Here is a 22,178-nt window from a genome sequence, read left to right as displayed (position 1 = left end):
TCTCTCTCTGTGTTATTGCCTCTAGCTTCTTAAAGAACCACAATTACAACGTAAACGATATAATACAAACTTTTTGAATCCACATTCCACTGGAAAGTAGCAGGGAAGAACATTCCAGAGCCCCATGTCCATGGTGTAATGAGTTCTAGGAGAAGAAAGTTCTATAGTAATTAAAATGAAGTATTTAATCTCCAAATCTCTGACTTTATTGGAACCACATTCTCAAAGTCCTTTGGAAAACCTGAAAATAAGACAACAGGTTGAAGCCTAAGTGAAGGCAAAGTGAATCCTGAGTCCTGAACCTTAGCAAGACAAGTAAATTGAAATTTGTGTTTTGAGTTTTTTAATTAAAAACCATTTAATTATTGGAATGCTTCTATATTATTTCTTTTGATGTTCCTACCTGAAAACAAGTTAACTGTGAGGTTGTTAGAATGTTGTCACTTATGATCAGCAAAGATAAATTTTATTAACCGCTATTCTTGGTTGCCCGGAGGATATTGGCTTATGATGCAAGGTTTCTACCTCAGGGACTTTGTTTTCTCCCTTGAAATGACAGATACAGTTGAAATTGACACCACTTAGTATATATTTCTGAATGGTAGCTGGAACTGAAAATTTTTATCTGGAGCTATTTTATAAAAACAGGTATTCGACTTATTTTTGTGTGCCTCTAAAAAATATAACAGAGACCAATGGGTGTAAAAATAATAATACAAACCACCACTAATTGAGACCCTTCTATGTAAAGATTATCACTAACTTATCAGAACTTATGAGATGGGTGCCATTATTATGCCACTTTTATAGATTAGACATTTGGGCTCGAGATGGAAGCAAAACTGCTTAGGGTCACACATTCCTAAGGGGCAGTGTTTGATCTACAGGACCCCAAAGCCCTTTTACCACTTTGCCTCCTCTTCGGAAACAACAGGAAAGCAAATTTCAGCTCAGGATAAGGAAACTTTTTAAAATTAAATTAGACTATTTTAAATTAAAATTAAAAGCGAAAATGGACTAGGCCGCCTCCATGAATAGTGAGTTCCCCTCATGGAGGAAACCATTACAGGGCCAGGGTACCATAAGAAGAGGCACCGAAGGCTGGTTGTAAGGATCCTTCTAACACTGAGATTAAATGACTGTTTTAGTACCTCATTTTTCTCATCAATAAAAACAAGGAAAATGCTGATAACAATAGAAAAGTTGTTGCTAAACTGCAAAATGGCATATCATTAGTAAGGGGCAAATGTATTCATTTTTTTCCAGCAAGCCAAAGAATTGTTCCCTAAAAGCCTCAGTTAAAAATTTAAATTAGTTTCATTTTACCCTCATTATATTTTCAAGCTTTAAGCAATTAACCACCAGGCCCAAATTCACCAATTGTAGGGCAAGGGCAAAATTAAGAAACAGTAAGGCAAGGAAGTGGTTGGCGATTCATAGGTTAGATTCTGATGGTGAAGAAAATCCACCCAGTCTGATCACTATTTATCTCAGGATTTAAACAGTAACTGTAATTGTATTCTTTGAACACCAAGTTCCCGCTCCTCCCCCTGCTCCCACCCTGTAGTTAATTAGCTGGGCAGGTCTTATAACAAATACCCACTTAGAAACACTGGGTGGTAGAAATGCTGTTGATAATTAAACACCACAATAGCACGGAGCCTATTTTAGGAGGCACTGAGTGGTCTTGCCCCAGCCGGACTGCTCACCACACACTCACAGACCCTCTATTGTGTTGGCTGTGGCTGCGCAGAGGGATAGTTGCTTGGCTGTGGAAGGGATCAACTGTGTTAAGAGAGAAAAGACCAAACCTTGCAAACAGATCCAGGAGTTCTGGACTCAAGGGACAAGTAACCAGGGGGTAGAAGTGAAAGGGGAACGGATCCAAGAATAAGAGAAATGGATGGGCAGGAAAATCAATCATAAAATAGACATAGCCTTTCTAGTTTCTAGGTCCAACCAACCAACCAACCAAAATGAGTTTGCCAATCTCATGCCAAATAGATAGCAATTAGAAAACTACAATACATAAATAATAGGTTAATTTGCATTCCATTTGGTTTAGAGGAAGTTCACTGAGTTTTTTAAGGTTTTTACGAAAATCCTGAATAATCATCCCGCCTCCCTGGGTCTCAGTTTCTTTATCTTTACAATAAGGAGTTGAAAAAGTTCTCATCCTGGGGTGGCAAAAATAGGAACAGGGGTCCCAGAACAATTTCCAAGGTGTCAAAAACCCCAACCTATCACATCATTATTCAAGATAAAACTATATAATCTAACAATTTATCATATTTACTTGCTTTTGCTTAAAATGAATTAACCCAGTTTGTTACGTTGATTATCTCATACTGAATGGATGCTTCTATTGGCAGTTACATATGTCATTAATAATAGGGAGAAAAATGATTACTTTATAGGTCAGCTGATTTGGTAGTCAATAAAGAAAATCTTTCAAAAGAGAGTGTTTCATTAAGCCATTAAAAAAATCCATAGAGAAAAACAATAAAAGGTTTGCTTGGTGAAACGGTCGGAAACCACTGGCTCAGTCAGTGCCCCTCCACCTTGTGCATGGAATTACCTCTAACAACAGAGGTAAGTGAGTGTATTCCCACGGGCAGCTGGGGTCTTAGCCTGGGGGAGGGGAAAAAAAAAAGGAGAGATTTCTATACAGTTTCTTTTTTTAAAATCTTCATTTTGCGGGAAAGTTTTCCATTCTCCTCCACAATAGAAGTGTTCATTTTAATTTCTAAGTGGTGTGCTTTTAGCACAATCTGCATGGAAAATTTGATGCTCCAGGAAGACGGGCATATTCATTCTGTGCCTTCAGAGACCCCCACTGCATCGCACCCCCCCACCACCATCAGCATATTATGTTGGAGTTTAGGTATCCCAGTTTGAGAAGCACAGGGATCTAGATGATCCTGGAAAATTCACTTGGCTATAAAATTTTATGGATCTTCCTTGTTAGTCTATAAAGAGGCAAAATGCTTTATCTTGAAGATACAGAATCCCTTTACCACTACAACTCAAAATGCATCAAGTCTACAGCCTAGGAGGAAAGGGCAAGTCTAGAAACAACGTGTGTTGTGCTAGCGAAAGCAGGAGAAATTTCAGGGAGAGCCAAACATAGCTCAAGAGAAGCTGTCCATCTGAAATGCCACCTGGAATTCACACCAGTAATAACTATTGTGGATATAAAAATTAATAGGGAGGATTTCATAGTATTAGAAAAATTTATTTTTATAAATCATGTGTCTATCACCCAAGTGTTGATGCATGCATGCAATTCAAACATCAGGTTTACAATAAAAAGCTCACTGAATGACTTAGCAAGGACAATTCCTCCATTTTCTCTATAATTTGGAGTGGAAGAAGGAGGGGGGCAGTGGGTAGAGGGTGCAGTTACTGGGTCAATTAATCAACCTGAAAACTGTGACACAAACTCTGACGCCTAACCTATGTCTAAAAATACACAAATGTATACGAATTTGTTTTAAACTGTCAATGCCTATATTTAGGACCTTCCCAGCAAGGCTATAATGAGACTGTGTTTGAGGACTTCAGTCATGGCAGACTCTACCATTAATCTGAAGTTAGTTAAATTAACAGCATTTAGTACTGACTTGTCAATCTCACTGCTCCAGGAAATTGCACCTTGAGGCTACTAATATTGCCAATTTTTCCACTGGAGTATGCGCCTGCATGTGTGTATGTGTATTTTTTTTCTCCAGAACCTCCGTGTTCATACACCATCATTGCTTCCCTACGTCCACAGCACTTATATTATCATTTATTCTGGCCTCCTTTAGCCTTCCCGGGGGATTCTGCATAGTGTAGCTGCTCAGTGAAAGAGTTTTTTAGCTTTATATTTATTTGTTTATTTTTCTGTCATGGCTCATGACTGAGGCTTTAAAAAAAAGTGTGACAGTATTTAGAGTACATGATTGACTGCTACAGCAACATTCATTAACCATGACAAATCTGCAGCAAAACACAGTCCTGAGTGTTCTAAACAGCAACTTTAAAAAGAAAGAAGAAAGAAAGAAAGAAAAAGAAAAAAGACTCAACTAATTTTTCATTGACTTCATCTGTAAATAAATTTAGACTGATGGTGAGCAGGGGCAATAATAAATTAGTATTCATTTCCTGTAATTAATGCAAACATGCTTATGAACACAGAGAATATGAATCTATAACCACCTAATTTCCATTTCAAAATACACATAACAACCTTTCACTTGAGTTATCTTCACAATATTTTCCCCCTTAATTAGAAGAATGAAATGGTTGGGTTTCTTTCCCACCCACCAGGGGGAAATATTGTTTTGGTCACAAAGAGTGTCAAACACATGTTGGCGACAGATCTGCAAAGGCTGTCTTCTCCTCTTTATCACTAACCAGGAAGGGCTCCTCCAAAGGGACTAAGTGACCTCCTAGGCAGGGCTTTACATGCGTAAGAGCCACGAGTAAACCCAAGCAGTAGCCTCCCAACCCGACACAAGAATGTGAAACTTTCTATCATTGACACCTATGTTCACTCACACAAGGGGAGGTTGGGTAAACAACATGATGTGAATCAAATAAAGACTATCATGCACTGAGTAAAACGGAAATATCAGGCTGTATCACCTCTCTCAGCAAGAGGAGTTAGGAGAACTTGCTCTCTGGGGCCTGGGCATCCCTGGAGACCATTTCTACAATCAGACCACAATCAAAGAGCAAAGTGACCAAAGATCAATGTCTGATCACAAAGAAGTCATCTGGCCATCAGAATGTATTACTCCACTATGGCAGCAGTAGTGGAACACTTTGTTAGCAATAAATAAACTGATTAATAATAACAGATTTATGCCACTAAGACACACATACAAAAATGTCTATGAGCTGGGCAAAATGTGATAAGAGCAGAAAATCTGAATCAGGTTCTACCAAAAAAAGAGAAAAAATGTCCAGACAAATTTGGCAGAATGCAACCTGCTTCATGGATGTCTTTTCCTAGGGCCTTTCTAGCCCTACAGAGCTTTTGACTCTAAGTTTTAGTCCTTCTAAAGACCATGGAAACAAACGTGTGCAATCTGGATTAGAAGTGGTCCTCAAGGGTACATGATAGTGGAATTCTAATTAACTGTGCTACGTAGCCATTTCAGGTGCACATGACAAGAGGGCCAGAGGGCAAAGGGAGTATCTTAAATTGATGGATTTACCATTTAATCTAGCTATAAATGTCACTAATTAGACCTTATCATAACAAGATAGTTAATAAGGAACATAGATCCCACTTTACCAAGGCATTTAAAAAAAATCCACAGTAGACTCTTAGATACCCTGCCAATGAAGCAGCATTACCCCATAAGGAAAAAGGAGTTACCCCATTTCTTTCCCTTCAGTTGTCAGCCTAGAAAGCCGAGCGATGCACCTCAACACACTGGTGCAGGAAGCCCAGGAGAGGGTGAGTGAACTGTCTGCTCAGGTGGAGAATGAAGGATTCAGTCTGGACAACACAGAGAAAGAGAAACAGCTGAAAGCTTGGGAGTGGAGGTATCGACTCTACAAACGCATGAAAACGGGCTTCGAACATGCCAGTGAGTATAAGCAGAGGACTTGTACATTTAACTAGGAGTGAGGTTAGTTTGAGACAGCCAGGCCTTCTTTTATTGATTTTTTGCAACTCTACAGGGTCATGGATGGACGTTGTCAGCCTATTTGGAGCAAGGACTCCAGGAGGCTGTAAAAGGATCTTTTGTCTTGCTTGATTTTCTGGCTCTTGATAGTTTCTCTGACCACAGCCTCCCTCAGTGCTGCTGGCCTCCCTCCACCATGTCACATTCATGTAGCACTTTCCACCCGCTACGTCCTAATGCCTAATGACCCGGATGGTCTGATGCCCTAAGTGGCTATATTTTGGGATGTGGAGGTGGAAAAACATTTGTTTACCTATTTGTCCAGTTTCTGCTTCAACTTTCTACTGCATTTTTTATATAGAGCTTAAATAAACTGACTTTCAGTTAATAAAGGCAACAGAGAAGGACAGTCAGTCAACCCCAGAATTATGCTTTTGTCTACACTTCCATTCTCTTTACCAATTTTTTTTGTTAGTTTAAGAAAAGTCTTTTTTTCTTTGAGGAAGATTAGCCCTGAGCTAACATCTGCCACCAATCCTCCTCTTTTTTGCTGAGGAATACTGGCCCTGAGCTAACATCCGTGCCCATCTTCCTCTACTTTATATGTGGGACACCTACCACAGCATCCCTTGCCAAGTGGTGCCATGTTTCCACCCAGGATCTCAATCAGCGAACCCCGGGCCACCAAAGCGGAACATGCGAACTTAACCGCTGCACCACCGGGCCAGCCCCCGTAAGCAAAGTATTATTTCTGGATAATACTCATTAGCACTGGAAGGTACTGCTTAGTGCAACCACTAATATAAAAAAATATATAAAATTCAAACACTTGTGAAATATTAAAATCTTATTCCAAAGGGAGATCTCATTTAAACAACAACAAAAAATTAGACTTGAAAATTTAAATATAAGAGAAAGATCAGTTGACTAGTTTGGAAATTATCTGCCTCCACTTTGTGATACAGATAAAGACCAAAGGCAGTGAGAGTCTTGTTGAAGTAGTACTGTATACTAAGTACCAAATCTAGGTCTAATCCTTTCCCTTGAAGCAAATAGCTTAGGCAACATTAATGAAAGGTTGCTTTCAATATTAACAATCTCTTCAGCAATGCTGATATATATTTTTTAAGACATTCAGCAATTGTTTTAACAAATGCACTTACTATTGTCCCTCATTTAGGATAGATTAATACTAGAAGCAGTCATATTTTTAGACTTGATGCCATTTTTTTTTTTTTTTTAGTAATTTTCAAAATTACAAAACTCTTTCTGGGTGTTAAGGAATACCTAAAACCCTCACGAGTCCTTTAAAACCTGAGGTTAGTGGGCATGACATTTGCCCATGAATTCTTTCTCAGAAAATACTACTTGATGTAATAAGAGGCAGAATGAGAGCAAGGCGCGTTGGCATTCTATACTGGCAAGAGCCCAGAATCAGGCATGTAAAGCCATGGGCTTTCATCCTAGCTATGTGTCTTCACCGTGTCCTTGAACAAATAATTTGGCCTCTTTGAACTATAGTTTCCTTATCCTAAAAGTGAGGATGCTATATTTGCCCTTTCTACCCAACAGGGTTGCAAAAAGGCTCCAGTGAAATGTTTTACATGAAAGTACTTCATGAAATGTAACAGTTTCTATCTACAACACTGGTTCCTGCTAATGCTTTCTGGCCTCCTCTCCACTGGTCCAGCCCAATCTCCTATTGTGTTTCCAGAATACTTCAGGAAGGTTTAACTGGTATTATTTACCCCTTGGAAGATGTTCTAATCTTAAATAAGACCACGATGGCAACAAATAAAGGCCATTGAGACTTCTAATGAAAATGTTCAAAAGCAAAAGCTATTAGGCTCTACAAACAAATGTTTCCATAGTGTGTGTTTCAGGGTATCCTTTGAAGAGGCAGGAACATTGTTTGAAAAGGATTTGCTATGTTAAGATCCTTGTGTTTTTCCTTCTGTCCCAGGAGCCCCCGAGGTGCCAACCAATGCCTGTCTCATGGTAACCAGCAGCACATCACTCACTGTCAGCTTTCAAGAGCCTCTTAGTGTCAACGCAGCTGTAGTAACCAGATATAAAGGTACTGGACTCCAGATATTTTTTCATTGCTCCTTCTTAAAAAACAAGCCATTGTCTAGGGATCAACTATGCATTTTTTATGTTTGTTTTTCCTGCTGATAGGATTTTTTCCATCCCATTTACTTTTGGAGTTGAAATATTTCCATAGGCATTCATGTAGTGAGCAATAAGGTGACAGAATAAGTCTAGAAAGGATGAACCTCAAGACCAGGCTGTCATTCCAAGCCTCTCAATTAATATTAATATTCCATTCCTGTTTGCAGAGGGTCTGCTCCATGCATATCATAGGATTGGGGACAGGACTGAGTAAAACACACAAAGATTAGCCTTGAAAAGAAAGAGGAATGGTGAAATGATAGGATCAGAAAGGTTCCAGGGTGGAGGTGGCATTTGAGCCTAACTTTCAGCAATGGCTAGGATTTGAACTGGGCTGGGGGCGGTGGGGAGTAAGCTCCACGTGGGCAGAACCATGAGCACAGGTGTAAAAGCAAGGACATGCTGGGACAAGTAAGGAGAACAAGGGAACATGTAGAAGGAATAAAAAAGAACGTGACTCCCCGAGAGGAAAGGGTTCATGAGAAGGTTCAGTGAAATGTAAGATTAGAGAGTGAAACTAGGGTCAGGAGGCAGGGGCAGAATAGGCTTAAAATCAGGTTAAGGAGTTTAGACTGTCTTTGATGAAGCTTGCAGGCCACTGAATATGACAGCGACAAGGTCAGAGAGAGACTTCGGAAAGATTAATTGGCAATACTGTGTATGATGTATTGGAAGAGATATAGATTTAGAATAAGGAAATGACTTAGGAAGCCATTCAGGAGAGAGATCGTGACAACCTGACCTGGCTGCCATAGCAGCACTGGGAAAGGAGAGAGAGAGCCTGGAGAAGAAAGATATTACAAAGATATTATGATGATAACAGCCAAAGTTTATGTAGTGCCTACTACATGCCGGGCACTGTTTAAGCCTTTATATGTATTAACTCTGTTTAATCTTCACAACAACCCTATGAGGTACGTTCCATTATGATTCCCACTTTGCAGATGAGAAAACTGAGGCAGTGAGGCTAAGGAACTTGCCTAGAGGCTCACAGCAGATCCAGAAGTATCACTTATGTTGACTCTTGAATATGTTGGACAAAAAAAGAAAAAAAATCTATTTTCCTGATTCAGGAGGACATATGGAAATACACTGAACAGTCCTAAAACCTGGTAAAGTTCTCCATGCAGATTCCAAGATACCAGGTCACAAGGCAGAATTTCTGTGTTCAGGTCACTACTGCTCCCTTGGGCCACAAAAAATGTCCAAGTAGCATGTGTGCTTCCCTTCTCCTTCCCAGGACCTATCCCAGGAGAACTTCCCATGTCTGCAAACATTACTCTGCCCACACCCTGTAGCTTGGAACTTTCCAGATAATTCCACTCTGTTTGTAACACCTTAGGTAAGACAGCTTTGAATTGGTTATCGCTTTGGGTGTTCTGTACCGGTCTAAGAAAAGGCAGCCTTAGGATATTACCAACAGCGGATAAATGAAGCCACATAGAAAGGCGTCCCACAGCCATCCTTTGATACAATTCTGATACTTTCTCTTGGTTGTTTCATCTGCCAAGACATCCTGAAATTCAGAGCAAGCGTGTGCAGGCAATGTCAGACATGGGCATTTTCCTCTCTTTCTGCCTCTCTCCAGCTCAGGGTTTTAATGAAGGGTTTCATCAATGCTGCCCAACTTGACATTTTCTTCTTACATTTGATTACTGAGCTACCAGGAGCTAATTTATCCAGACTGTCAGCTATTTAATGCTTGACCATAATGCCAGCAAATTCTATCAGCATTCACATATTAACACGTCTCATCTCAGGAGACTTGCATTTGGTCGAGGTTGAAATGAAAGGTCACAAGTGGGTTTTGTTAGTGACTGGAGAGGATTAATTAAGCATTATAAATAGAATTGTCTGTTGCATTATGGAGTAGGTTTCTTTGTGTTAATTTATAAGGTCATAAATTGAGTCCTTAACCTGACCACTCTCAAGGGTTATTTAAAACAGCTGGCAGCCTACTGTACCCAGAGACAGCACGACAGTTTTTAATTCAGGGTTAAAGTAATTATTTAATTATGGAAATACTAGTAAAATGACCCTGACACAAGGCTAATTACTTAGTTTGCTTTAAAAAACAAGAAGAAACAATTGAGAAATCCACAGAATGAAATGGCAATTATCTAATTGGTTAGAGGGAAGGCTTAACCCTGCAGTATGTAGGGTTTGGCAAAAATATCTCACAATCTTCTCCAGAATTTCTGGGTTCAGCAAAACCTCAAGCCTACTTTGACAACTAGATGTTTTCCCCATTCATCCTTAAGCTGGTGTTTGAAAGAAAATCTGAATCCTGTTTCTCACTTGCTTACAATCAACCCATCAACATGTTTTTTTAAGAGTTCATTGATAGCCAGAAATCTCTTAAAGAGTATCTCTTATAAGCCTTCTTCAGACCCTGGGGGCCATGCACCAGGCCAATTGCCATCAAAAAGTGGAGATTAAAGGCGTCAATTTCAGCTTAAAACCCAGGAAATAGTTTTGAGTGAGACCCACTGAATTTTTCTGCCTGCAGCTCCCCTGAATGCCAGAAAATGGGGCTAAGAGAGCTACTGTCTGTTCGTAGGTGTTTTCTCCTTGGATTCAAAGAGCTCTTGCATCTTTTGGTCCCACCTCCCCAATTTTCATAACTTACAGAGCAAAATGAGTTATTTTAGATGTTCTGATGCTTTGGACAATTGCCAGAACTTTGTTTCACATTTTCTCTTCATTGCCTGGGGTAACCTGCGTGGAGCTCTCATTTGTAGGGGATATGTCATTTCAGAAAATATTTTCAAAAGTGATTTGCTGCTCTTTGCAGGCTTAGGGGTGGATAGGAAGGTATCCTCTAACAGGTGCAATGCAGCATCTGTGTTCTATCCACAGGATGAACTATTTTCTGGCTAGCTTTTTAAAAAAGTGAGCCTTGAAGTGGTCACACTTTGGGGTCTGCCAATTACAAGATGCTGCAGTAGTTGCCTCAGTGCATGTGGGAGGTAGCCTGGTTTGGATGGTACCCTTCCCCAACTCTCTTCCCATCTTGTTCCCTAACAGATTAGAAACCACCACCCTAATTCCTCCCTACAAAGGCTTGTAATAGCAAATTATTTAACTGCTCTTCATTTGATGGCATTTAAAAATTAAAAATAAAAAAGGATTTTTCCTTGCAGAGATTGCCAGGACCTTTCAGGAGCTAGTAGTATATCTGTTTCTGCAAAGGCCAGGCCGGTGCTTCTGCCAACCACCACCTCCAGTTTCTTTCTCAGAAGGAGAGGAAGCCAAAGAATTCCAGGGAGATGTCTGGGGGCATTGTAGCTTCTAGGAAGGAGAGTCCACCATTTTCACATTAAAACTCTCGGGGTCGGTAATTTATAATGATAGTGTGAACTTGATCACTTGAGCCATCCTGTCACAAGACTTTAAAAAAACCTGACTTCATGGGGCTTGGGTGCATATTACTTAGTAATCTACATTATTTTTACCCCTCCTATTGTTTTTGTCCTCTTACACTTGCAGTTGGAAAGATATTTGTCTACTAAGAAAAATGTATTGTATTAGAGAATATCATTATTTTCCATGTTTAATTAATTGAAGAATTAATCTGATCATAAGTATGAGGTGGCTACCATCAATACTAGATTGAAGTGATAGAATTCCGTGAAACAAAAAGATTTGTAACTATTTAGCTGGTTTGGACATGAGTGAAGCCAAAAGTTTGTAATGAGAGCAACTAGAAGAGGCAGAAAGTGTTATGTCCAGAGGATATGAAACTCAGTGGATTAACAGTTTTTGCATGCAAGTGAAAATGCAGAAGCGAGTTGAGTGACTAAATGTATAGTGGGGATAAACAGCAGGTCCAGTGAGAGTAACAGAATGACAGTACTACTCAAGAGTCATTTCTTCTAAGCTGCTACAGCCTTTGTATCCTCAGTCCTCTCTGATTCCTCCACTAGTTGCTGAGTGGTCAGGATCCAGCCAGTTTATTCTCCAGCCATCTTGTGAACCACCTTTTAAAACCTTTCTCCAATAAGATACATTCTAAAACACAGCTATTTTGAATTTTCCTCATTTAGAAAATTTTTAACCCTCCAACAATACAGTACACGGTTATATAAAAGAAAAAGTCAAGATTTACCCTTCTCTCAATGTCACATCCCTATCAGTAAGTTAATCTGTTATGAGTTTAATCTATGTCCTTACAAATCCTTTCCTAATATATACATACAGGTTTCCCTCACTATCCAAAAGTAGAGCATTCCTACGAAACATTTTGTAAGCCGAAATAGCATAAGGGGAAAAAGCAATTACCATTCATTTACATGGGAAAAATTTTTGAGCATTTCCAGACCCAAAAAATAACCTACCAAATCATACCAAATAACACATAAAACCTAAAATAACACTAACATATAGTAAAAGCAGGAATGATATAAATACACAGTCTATATAAAGTAGAAACAGTCTATGTGCAGTGTAGTTTCACTCACCAGAATCAGGAAGGCAGCAAGCAACCTGGAAGGCTGAGAGGTGGTGGTGGTGATGATGGTGTGTTAAGCTGAGGCCTCAGAGGTTGGGGTGATGGGAGGTACAGGAGACAGGTGTAGGCGAGAGAGGAAGAGGGTCATCTGTTAACATCTCCTCATTGCCTGACTCCATCAGGGTGAGCAGAGAAAGTCTACACTTTCTTCTGTCTGCCTGCCTCGATGTTGAAGATGGAGGTTCATCGTCTGTTGTGGTTGATGTGGAAGGTTTGAAACATGACAGTATGTTTGACTGCTTAGCCTCTATAATGGCTCACTGCAAAACAAATGCTGAACACTATTTTCCCTTTTCGCCTTTTTTCGTAAAAGCAAAAATCCTCAAGATTTCGCTCAGTTAGCGAAAATAGGTATAACATAGGTCTTTCATAAAAGTGAAGTGGTGTAAAGCAAACTTTTTGATTGTGGGGGAAACCTGTACTTGTATATACACACAGATGTATAGTTTTATTTGTGTGCTCTAATATAAGTACTATCACACTATTTGTCTGATCCTACCACTAGATTGTTTTTTCAATTGAGCAATATATCATATACATCTTTCTATATCGGTGTGTTTGGATCTTCATTCTTTTTGTTGTATAGTATACCTATTCCCTAGCTAGAGGTGCCATAATTTATTTAATCATTCTCCCACTAACAGACATACATTGTTTCAATATTCTCCCTATTATATAATGCTGCAATCCTTCTATGTGTCTCCATTTTACCTGTGAGAATATTTTATTCTAGGATTGTTAACTAGAAGAGGAAAGGTTTGTGCACTCACATATTCTGTCTATCTGTTTACACTTGTGCTAATCACATGTAGTAAGCTTATAGTATATTTTAACACCTGGTAGGGCAAGTCCCTCCCTGTGGTAAACTTTTTCAAAATGTCTGTTATTTGCAGACGTGTTCTCTTCTAAAAAAATTTCAGAATTGGCTTGTCAAGTTTAATTTTTAAAATCTTATTGGGCTAGTATCATACTGCTAAATTAATATGGAGAGACCTCCCATATATGACATATCTTCCTAATCAAGTAGAATTTTATTTATTCAGGAGAGTTTAATAATTTTCTTTATATGGGTCTTCTATGTTAAGTTTCATGCTCGATATATTTCACAGTTTTTGTGACTATGATGAATGAACTCTCTTTTCAAGATCTTCTCTAATTGGCTATTGTGGGACAGTAGAAGAGCTATTGCTAATTTTAAAAAAATCTTTAATTGGCTGCTCTACTGAACTCCCTCTTAGTAACAGTTTTGGGTTTTATTCAGTAGATTGTCTTGCATCTCATGAATTTTGTTTTTATATCATCTTTAACTAAAGATCATTTTGTTCCTTCCTTTCTAATACTTTTCATTCTTTTTCGGATCTTACTTTATTAATTAGAATCGATGTGAATTCCAGTTCCCACTACTTATGAACAGTAACTGAGATAGTATGTATCCTCTCTCTTACCTGCTTTTGTCAACATGCATCTAATTTTTACCATGAAGTATGATGTCTACCGTAGTTTTATGGCAGATACCTTTTACCAAATTAAGGAAGCTTCATTTGGATTATGATTATTTATACAGTGTTGAACACAATTTTTAAATCTCCTCTGTGATTATAACCCCTTTAGTATTTCAAAAGTCATGTTTCTGTGCCCTTTCTTTTAGAATGGTTGAATATTTGCCTATTTTATTGGTTTGTTTGAAGAATTAACTTTTTTGATTCATAAAACTTATTTCTTGCTTATTTTCTATTTTATTAATTTCTGGCTTTAGCTTTGCCAATTCCTACTACTTGCTGTGGGTTTACTTTGTTGTTTCTTTTCTAGTTGTGTTTTTTATTTGAAAACTTAATTTACTTGTTCCTTTATTTTTCTCGTTTTCTAATCCATGGATTTAAGGCTACAAATTTTCCCGACTCATGTTTCGTCTGTATCCAAAAAGCTTAAAATGTGGTACTATAATTATCATTTGTTTATAAATAATTTGTAATTTGTTTCATTTCCACTTTAACCAGAGTTTTCAGTCGAGTCACGTTAGACTTCTGAGTGGCCTTTTTTTTGCTATATTTTTATTGTTAATTTCTAATTTTACTACATTATATTAAGAAATTTTAAAATGTGGACTGTATCCTGTTGAGAGTTTTTAAAAATTCTTACTTGTGGCTAACCGACGAATCAGTTGTATACGTACCATACTTGGTGTTTGAAAAGAATGTGAAAACTCCACTAGGTATAAAGTGTGAATACGTATGTGTGTTGTTTAAATCCCTGTTCTTTTCTAAAGTATTTGTCCCTTTGATCTTCAGTCTCTCAGAAGCTGCTTTATTTGTCTTGCTTAATACTGTTTGCCTGAGTTTCTATTTTGTTTGTAATTAACACTGCTTTCCATGTTTCCATTTGCCTGCTGTCTTTTCTATCTTTTTACTTTTATCCTTTCCATGACATTTGAAATACGCTTGTCTCTTGTAAAGAGTATATATATAGTTAAATTTATTTACTCAGTCTGAGAGTCTGTCTCTTTTTTATATACTTTTTAATTTTTTTTGTCCAAAGTGATATAAGAATGAGATTAAAAAACAAATTTGTACTGAAAGGCTTATAATGAAAAAACAACAGTTATTTACTCCATTCCTCCCACCCTTCTTCTCCTCATAGCCAGACTCTTTGAACTCCTTTTGTTCTCATAGTTACCTGTCTACTTTAATTAATACGCTCCTATGGCTGTTTCTTGACTTATAAATTGCAGGTCTTGTTCACGCAATTATAACCATAACAGAAAAGAATTTAATTCTTTCATAATATGACACTCATCTCCACTCCCTTATTCTCTCAATATAATTATATTTCCATTTTTAGTTAAGTCAACAATGTTTATATGTTACGACCGTGTAAGTTTTTGACATTGCAAAGTTAAGTAGTGTACTATGATCACATTTCCTTTCCTATGTATTTTCCTCAAATCTCTAATTACCTTTTTCTCTTTCCTACCGTACTTGCCATTATCATATTGAAAATTCTTTTCAAATGATCTGTTCAGAGTAGTGCCTATTTCCCCAAAAGAAGTACCTATTTTCCCTCCCAGAGTATTCCCTCCTCATGTTCCACTGCATAATAAGAATTCATTAGGTTTGCATTAGGGAAATTCAAATTAAAACCAAAATGAAATTATTACTACATGCCTATCACAGTAGCAAAAAAATTTTAAATAGTGACAACACAAAATGATGAGGATGCAGAAAAATCAGATCACTCATTGCTGGTGGGAACGTAAAATGATACAGGCACTCTGAAAAACAGTTTTGCAATTTCTTGAAAAACTAAACATGCAACTACCATACATCCTACCAATTGCACTACTGGGCATTTATCCCAGAAAAATGAAAACTTATGTTCATATAAAAACCTGTACACAAATCTTTATAACAGCTTTATTTGTCATAACCACAAACTGGAAATAATTCAGATGTCCTTCAGTTGGTGAATGGTTAAACAAACTAAGGTACATTCATACCATGGAATACCACTCAGCAATAGAAAGGAACAAATTACTGATAGACGTAACAATCTGGAAGAATCTCCACAGAATTATGCTGAGTGAAAAAGTCAATCCAAAAAAGACTACAGGGTGTATTGTTCCATATACAACACTCTTGAAATAACAAAATTATAGAAATATAGAACAGATTAGTGGTTGCTAGGGATTAAGGAGGAAATGAGGAGGAGGGAAATGGGTGTGTATAAGGTCACTTTTTTGTTTTCTAGCTAATGGGTATATTTTAAGATACCTTGTTTATCTTTTATAGGATTTAGAGAGAAAAAGGGTAGGCAGGCATGTGTGTCAGTTTGGCATCTTGATCCAATCTCCAAGTCACTTCTTTTTACTCAGACTGTATGCTCAGTAAACATGACCTAAAACTAACATTAGCCTAAGCCAACATACTTATGAAAGCATATCTGCTGTTTCAAAAAATCACGTAAGTTACCTAGGGACAAACCTGAAACTGGGTTTTTATACCAGCTGATGAAGCATTATTCCTGACACTGATTTTTTTTTTCTTTTTCTTTTTATATTTGGAAAATCACAGCTCTGTAGAGAAATAAAGAGTTTGGGGAATATGTGAGTTTTCTGCCTTCAAGGTATGAATTCCTTGAAGGCAGAAATCTTGTCTTTTTCGTTTTTCCTCTCACCTTCTACATTCCAGTAGCACTGGCCTACTTTCTGTTCTTAAAACATTTCTGCCACCACAGGACCTTTGCACATGGTGACCCCTCTTCCTAGAACACTGCCCCTCCCATTCCTGCCCACTGATTGTTCACGTCTCTATTAAAAGTCATTTCTTCAGAGATTCATTTTTGAAGCATTTAATATTAATCAGGCCTATTTTAAATTCTATCATGCCTTTCACCTTTTCTTCAAAGTAGTGTTCACAGCTTGCAAACATCTATTTATTTCTGTGGTATATTTTTAAGCTTAGATTTCTGTATTATAGAACTTCCTAGAGTCTTTAATATTTAATATATCTAATAAATTATCTCCCAAATTTAATTTGACCATCACTGGATGTTTCACGGGAATAATGTTTCAAGGAGCCCTGAGAATATTTAGAACAGGAATTCTCAAACTAAGATGCACATTAGAATCACCTTAGGATCCATGCGAGGGCCCCTCCCAAGACCGATCAAATCTGAGCTTTTGCAGAGTAGGGACCCAAGCACAGATATTTTTCAAGAGGTCCTAGGTGGTTCTAATGTGCAGCTAGGCTGTGAATGTGCAGTCAAGTTTGTAATATCTGTCCTTCCCATCAGACTGCAAGCCACAGGGGAGCAGGGACTTTTTGTTTATCTCTGTGTTCCTCATACTTGGCACAGGGCTCAACATATATATAGTAGGTACTCAGTTAATTCATCGTGAGTCACAATGAACACAGTAAACACAGTCCCCTCGTTTAAGGGGTTAGAGGTTACTGGGGAAAATAGAACTGACCAACGTAAGAATTCACTTCATAGTATATGAAAATAAGGCCTGTCATTGACCCAAAGTGTTGAGGCTGGAGTTCTTAACCGGCTTTGTCCAACACCCTCTTTTATTGAGCCTCACCTCTCATCCCTTTCCTTCATACGGAGGCCACAGTTCTCTTCTCAGACCCTCTCCCCTCGCCTTCAGTTTCATCCTTCTGCACTATGGTGGCTCCCCCAAGCTCGCTGTCTTCAACACACTTGCCACTGGAAAGTTTCTGCAAAGGTGATCGCATCAGTACTGAGTAGAGCTGCTTATTTCTCCCTCCTCCCCCTCACATACCCCTCCAGAACTTTGGAGCCATGGAAGCCTCTTGGCGGAGAGGGAGGCACACGAGGCAGCTCTTTATTGCCATGCAACTGTGAGATTCCTCCCCACACTTCCTCTTAGGGAAAAGTCAGCCTGCCAATCGAGATTTAACAGTGGAGCCCTGCAGGGTGATGTGCCAAGCACTGCCTCTCCTGTCCCCTCCGACCAGCCCCATCACCACTTTCCACCCCCATCCCCACCACCGGACTGAACAAACTGTATCACTTACCCCCTGGGAGCCTGGCAGTTGCTGAGCCCAGACACCACAGAGGCTGGTGAGCTTCCAGTGGCCACAGAGGCAGGTCTCCACTCAAGGCACAGCTCTGTCCATGACTCCCCAACTGGGCATACAGCTGGAACTGCAGATGATGAGCCACTTTCTGAGCCACTACCTCCCCACAGAGATTTTTCTCTTGATTCTTTTTTGGCCAGACCCCTTTGCAGCATTATAGTTTGTCAATAGCCCGCGACTGCTTTCTAGAATTTCTCTCCAGGAGAAAGTGTGTTTTTCTAAGAAATAGGTGTTCTAGCCTGAAGCCTAATTTCATGTGAGGGCTCAAAAATGAAACAAAAATAATCACCCTCAAGTCTGGAAGCTGAGGGGCCTCTCCACGCCATGAAGAGTGCTTCCTTTTGGGAGGTAGGAGGCAGGGGTGGTCCTGTGTGCTTCTTAAATAAAATTTTTCCAATTACAAAAATAATGTATGCTCCTTATATCAGCCAAGGTCCCAGCAGAAAACAGAAGCACACACAGCTTGAAATTTGAAAAAATTTTAATGAAGGGAATTATTTACAAAGAGGTGAGCAGTGTTCACGAATGGACAAGGAATAACAAGGCACACAGGACTAGCAACACTGGGAAGCTTTTATCATCCTATTCTTGAAGGAGAGAGGGCAAAAGCTGGGGCAGGGGCACCAGTTAGGCGCTGCTGTGTGAAAGGACACACCACTGCCAGACTGGGGCCCTGGGTGAACTAGAAGCCAGAGGGCAAAGGGCCCGGTGATGCAGTCCACAGGGGTCAGCTTCCTGGAGACAGAAAGCAGGACAGTAAAGGTCAAAAGTTTTTCTGGGGTGAAAAGAGGGTGAGGGATAAATGGAAAAAACAGTGTAATAATTATAGAATATTACAAGGAACAGAAATTTTAAATGAAGAAACAAATCACTCAGTCTTAATCCTACATCTCAAAGAAATCTACTCCTTGAAGGAACTTCCCGTATTTTTTGATGTATCCATAATAAAGTTAAGATCATATATTTAATAATAATGGTGAACATTTGCCAAGCCCATACCATGTGCCAGGCAGTGAGTCAAGGCTTTAAAAACATTGCTTCTTCTAAACCTCACAGAGCCCTATGCAATAGGTATAATTATTATCCTCTCCTCATGAATGAGGAGCCTAAGACAAAGAAAGAAACTTGCTGAAGGTCCTACAGCCATGCAGAGTCCAATTTAACCTCACTCAGTGATCCCAGAGCCTCTACACTTAACGACTATGCTGTACTGCCTTCTTTTCCACTTCACATCCCCATGTTATTACTTTTGTTTTGAAGCATTGTTTTAATCCATACATAGCATTACATGGAATACATCAATATGCATTTTACTCTTTCTCGATTGTTGGCTACTCAAGTTGCTTCTGATTGTTTCTCTATTATAGATGCTGCTGCCATGAACATCTGTGTATTTAGAGTTTTTCCTGCATTTTGGAATATTTCTTTAAAGGAGAGTTCTACTAGTTTTTTCCCCCACTTTAAAATCTGTCTTGATTTTCCTATCATTTCAAGTCACATAGTCGTAAATAGCTAAATGTGGACTTAGGAAATAATATTAAAACTCTCCAATTCTATCACTCCACTCCACCCCCAAAGAAGAGAAAAATAAAATTAAGAAAAATGGAGGGAAACGTAAAGAGTCAACTAGCTCTAACTTTAATGAGAAATGACTCTTAAATAGGCTGAAGATCCATCACCCCTACCAAACCCTCCTGGCCCAGTTATTAAATGGGAGCACATCCACGAATGACGAGTGCAGGACACACAAGAAATGCTGCACACACTTTAATAAAATCTAAATAAATGAGGCTGTATCTCTTCTATTCTAATCAACCATTTCCACGTCTGATGAAGTGTGTGCTAAGGAGTACAATGATGGATAGAAACATTTCATCAAAAGAACTTAGGTTAAACTGTTCACTGCCAAAGAAAAGTCCATTGACAAAGGAAGGATTTAGGCTATTCTACAAAGTACTTTAAATTCTAAAAATGTGCACTCACTTTAGAGAATTTCATCCTATTCTTCAGTATAATAATTGATGAACCACTCAAGGAAAATAAGACAAACTATTTTCTAAAAAATACCTAGCTTCATCGGCACGTGTTTGTCAAAATCTCGATTTGTCTGTTCTATATAGTGTGTTGATTATGGCATGGTATAAATTAAGTCAAAGTGCCACGGTCTCCATGGGGACCGGCTCAGTGGCATAGTGGTTAAGTTCACACACTTCGATTTGGCAGGTTCACAGGTTTGGATCCCAGGTGCGGACCTAGCACCACTCATCAAGCCACACTGTGGTGGCACCCCATATACAATAGAGGAAGATTGGTAGAGATGTTAGCAAAAAGAGGAAGATTTGCAACAGATATTAGCTCAGGGCCAATCTTCCTCACACCCACACACAAAAAAGTGCCATAATCTCCTAGGAGCTCGCGATTTATGAAGGATGGTATCATTGCAAACTTTAGTAGCAGAGCAAGGGTCTGCACTAAGAGGGCATTGTACAGTGGAAGGAGCACTAGCCAGAAAGCCAGGAGGCTATTGTCCTAGTCCTGGTTCTGCTCTAAGGAACTCGGTGACCTTTAGTGAGTCATTCTCCTCTTTGAGTCTTAGTTCCCTCCTCTGAAGAAATGAGGGAATAGGACTAGATCGGTGGTTTTCAAACTGATCCACAGAATCTTAGGTCTCCACAGAAATGCTTCAGGAACAACATGGCAGGGTGGGGGGTGGGAAGTGGGGGGATCAGTGGGAGGTTTCCCAGACTCTACAGTCTAAATAATTAGGGCTTCCTGTTAAATTCTTTTAGAACACCATATAGCTTTCTCTTATAGTCTTTTTCCCATCTTTATCTGTATTTTATTTGCTTGATGTCTGTTTCTCTTTGGAGACTATATTCTCCATAAAGGCAGGGCTGTGCCTATTTAGTCCAGCATTATAAATCCAATGACAAGCACAGTGCCTGGCCCGTGGTACATGATTATTTGTTGTATGAATAAATGAATGAATTCACATCTCTCATTTCTGGCCCTAGAGGTGCTTATAAACACGGAGATGATTAGTTTCAGTAAAGTATACACAATGTTTTCCTCCTTCTCTTCAATATTAAACCAAGTTGAAAGAACTATCTCTAAGTTCTGACTTGGCCCTGACTTCTTAGAAACTATATGACCTTGGGCATAGAGGTCACAACTTCTTGGAGTTTTGGTTCTTTTTTTATAAAATGACTAGGTTAGTGTATGATCTTTCAGGTCTTCTGCTTTAACATGCTATGATTTCCTGGCTTTGTCCCTTCTTCAATCCAAAGAAGGTTAGATAAAGCTGAAGATCCTGCATAGACTTAGAATTCAATGGCATATAGTTAATCTACAGGCATGAAATATCTCTGTGGCGGAGAGAGATATTCAGAGAATATCTAAGACATCTGAGAGGTGTAACCATGAATTGGCAAAGAAAGAACTAAGAGGCAAGTCATCACTCTGCTACCTACGAGCTTTGTTTATGATCTTGGGCAAACATTTCATCTCCTCTGGACTTCAGTATCTTTATGTATAAAATAAGGACTGAAGTGCCTGTCTCAGGTGCCCTGTGAGATGTTATAAGGATCAAAACATATGAGGTAATGTAAATGAAAATGCTTTGTAAATTATAATGTGCTATATATATTTAAGATGATACTATCATTATTAGTGTTAGTTAACACAAGGGTCATGATTTTAACACATTATAAAGCCAAAATAATTAAGGAGTGCAATACTGGTATTTAATAGACCAATAGATTAGAAGGGAAAGTCCATAAGTAGCTTTTTTTTTTTCTGCTATTTCTCCCTGAATCCCCCTGGTACGTAGTTTTATATTTTAGTTGTGGGTCCTTTTAGTTGTCACATGTGGGACGCCGCCTCAATGTGGCCTGATGAGGGGTGCCATGTCCACACCCAGGATCCAAACCAGTCAAACCTCAGGCTGCCGAAGTGGAGCGTGTGAACTTAACCACTCGGCCACGGAGCCGGCTCCCCTAAGTAGCTTTAAATGCAAGAATTTAGTATAAGATAAAAGTGGTATTGCCCATCAGTGAGGAAAGATGTACAATTCAGTCAGAAGGCTACCAGATAGAAAACTAAAATGTATTTAGAGTCATGTCTCACAGTTTATTCTAGGATCAATTATAAAGGGATCAGAGATTTCAAAGTAAAAATAAAATAAAATAAAATCATAAAAGTTCTAGAAGAAAACATAAGAGAAATTCTTTATAAGTAGAGTAGAAAAGGCCTTTATAACCATGATTCTAAATCTAG

General features: G+C 38.8%; 1 protein-coding gene across 3 annotated transcripts in view; it reads left to right on the top strand.

Moving 5' to 3' along the window:
- The window catches only part of ANKFN1 (ankyrin repeat and fibronectin type III domain containing 1), a 364,521-nt gene that overhangs the window by 244,236 nt on the left and 98,107 nt on the right, over positions 1 to 22,178 (top strand). For all 3 annotated transcript variants that reach the window (XM_070482963.1, XM_070482964.1, XM_044745817.2), the window contains exons 6-7: positions 5,388 to 5,582; positions 7,585 to 7,698. In XM_070482963.1, the coding sequence (XP_070339064.1) occupies positions 5,388 to 5,582; positions 7,585 to 7,698 (309 nt within the window). The remainder of the gene's footprint in view (positions 1 to 5,387; positions 5,583 to 7,584; positions 7,699 to 22,178) is intronic.

Source organism: Equus asinus, chromosome 13, assembly GCF_041296235.1.
Source record: "Equus asinus isolate D_3611 breed Donkey chromosome 13, EquAss-T2T_v2, whole genome shotgun sequence".
NCBI classification, from domain to species: Eukaryota; Metazoa; Chordata; class Mammalia; order Perissodactyla; family Equidae; genus Equus; species Equus asinus.
This window is presented reverse-complemented; position numbering and strand designations above follow the sequence as displayed.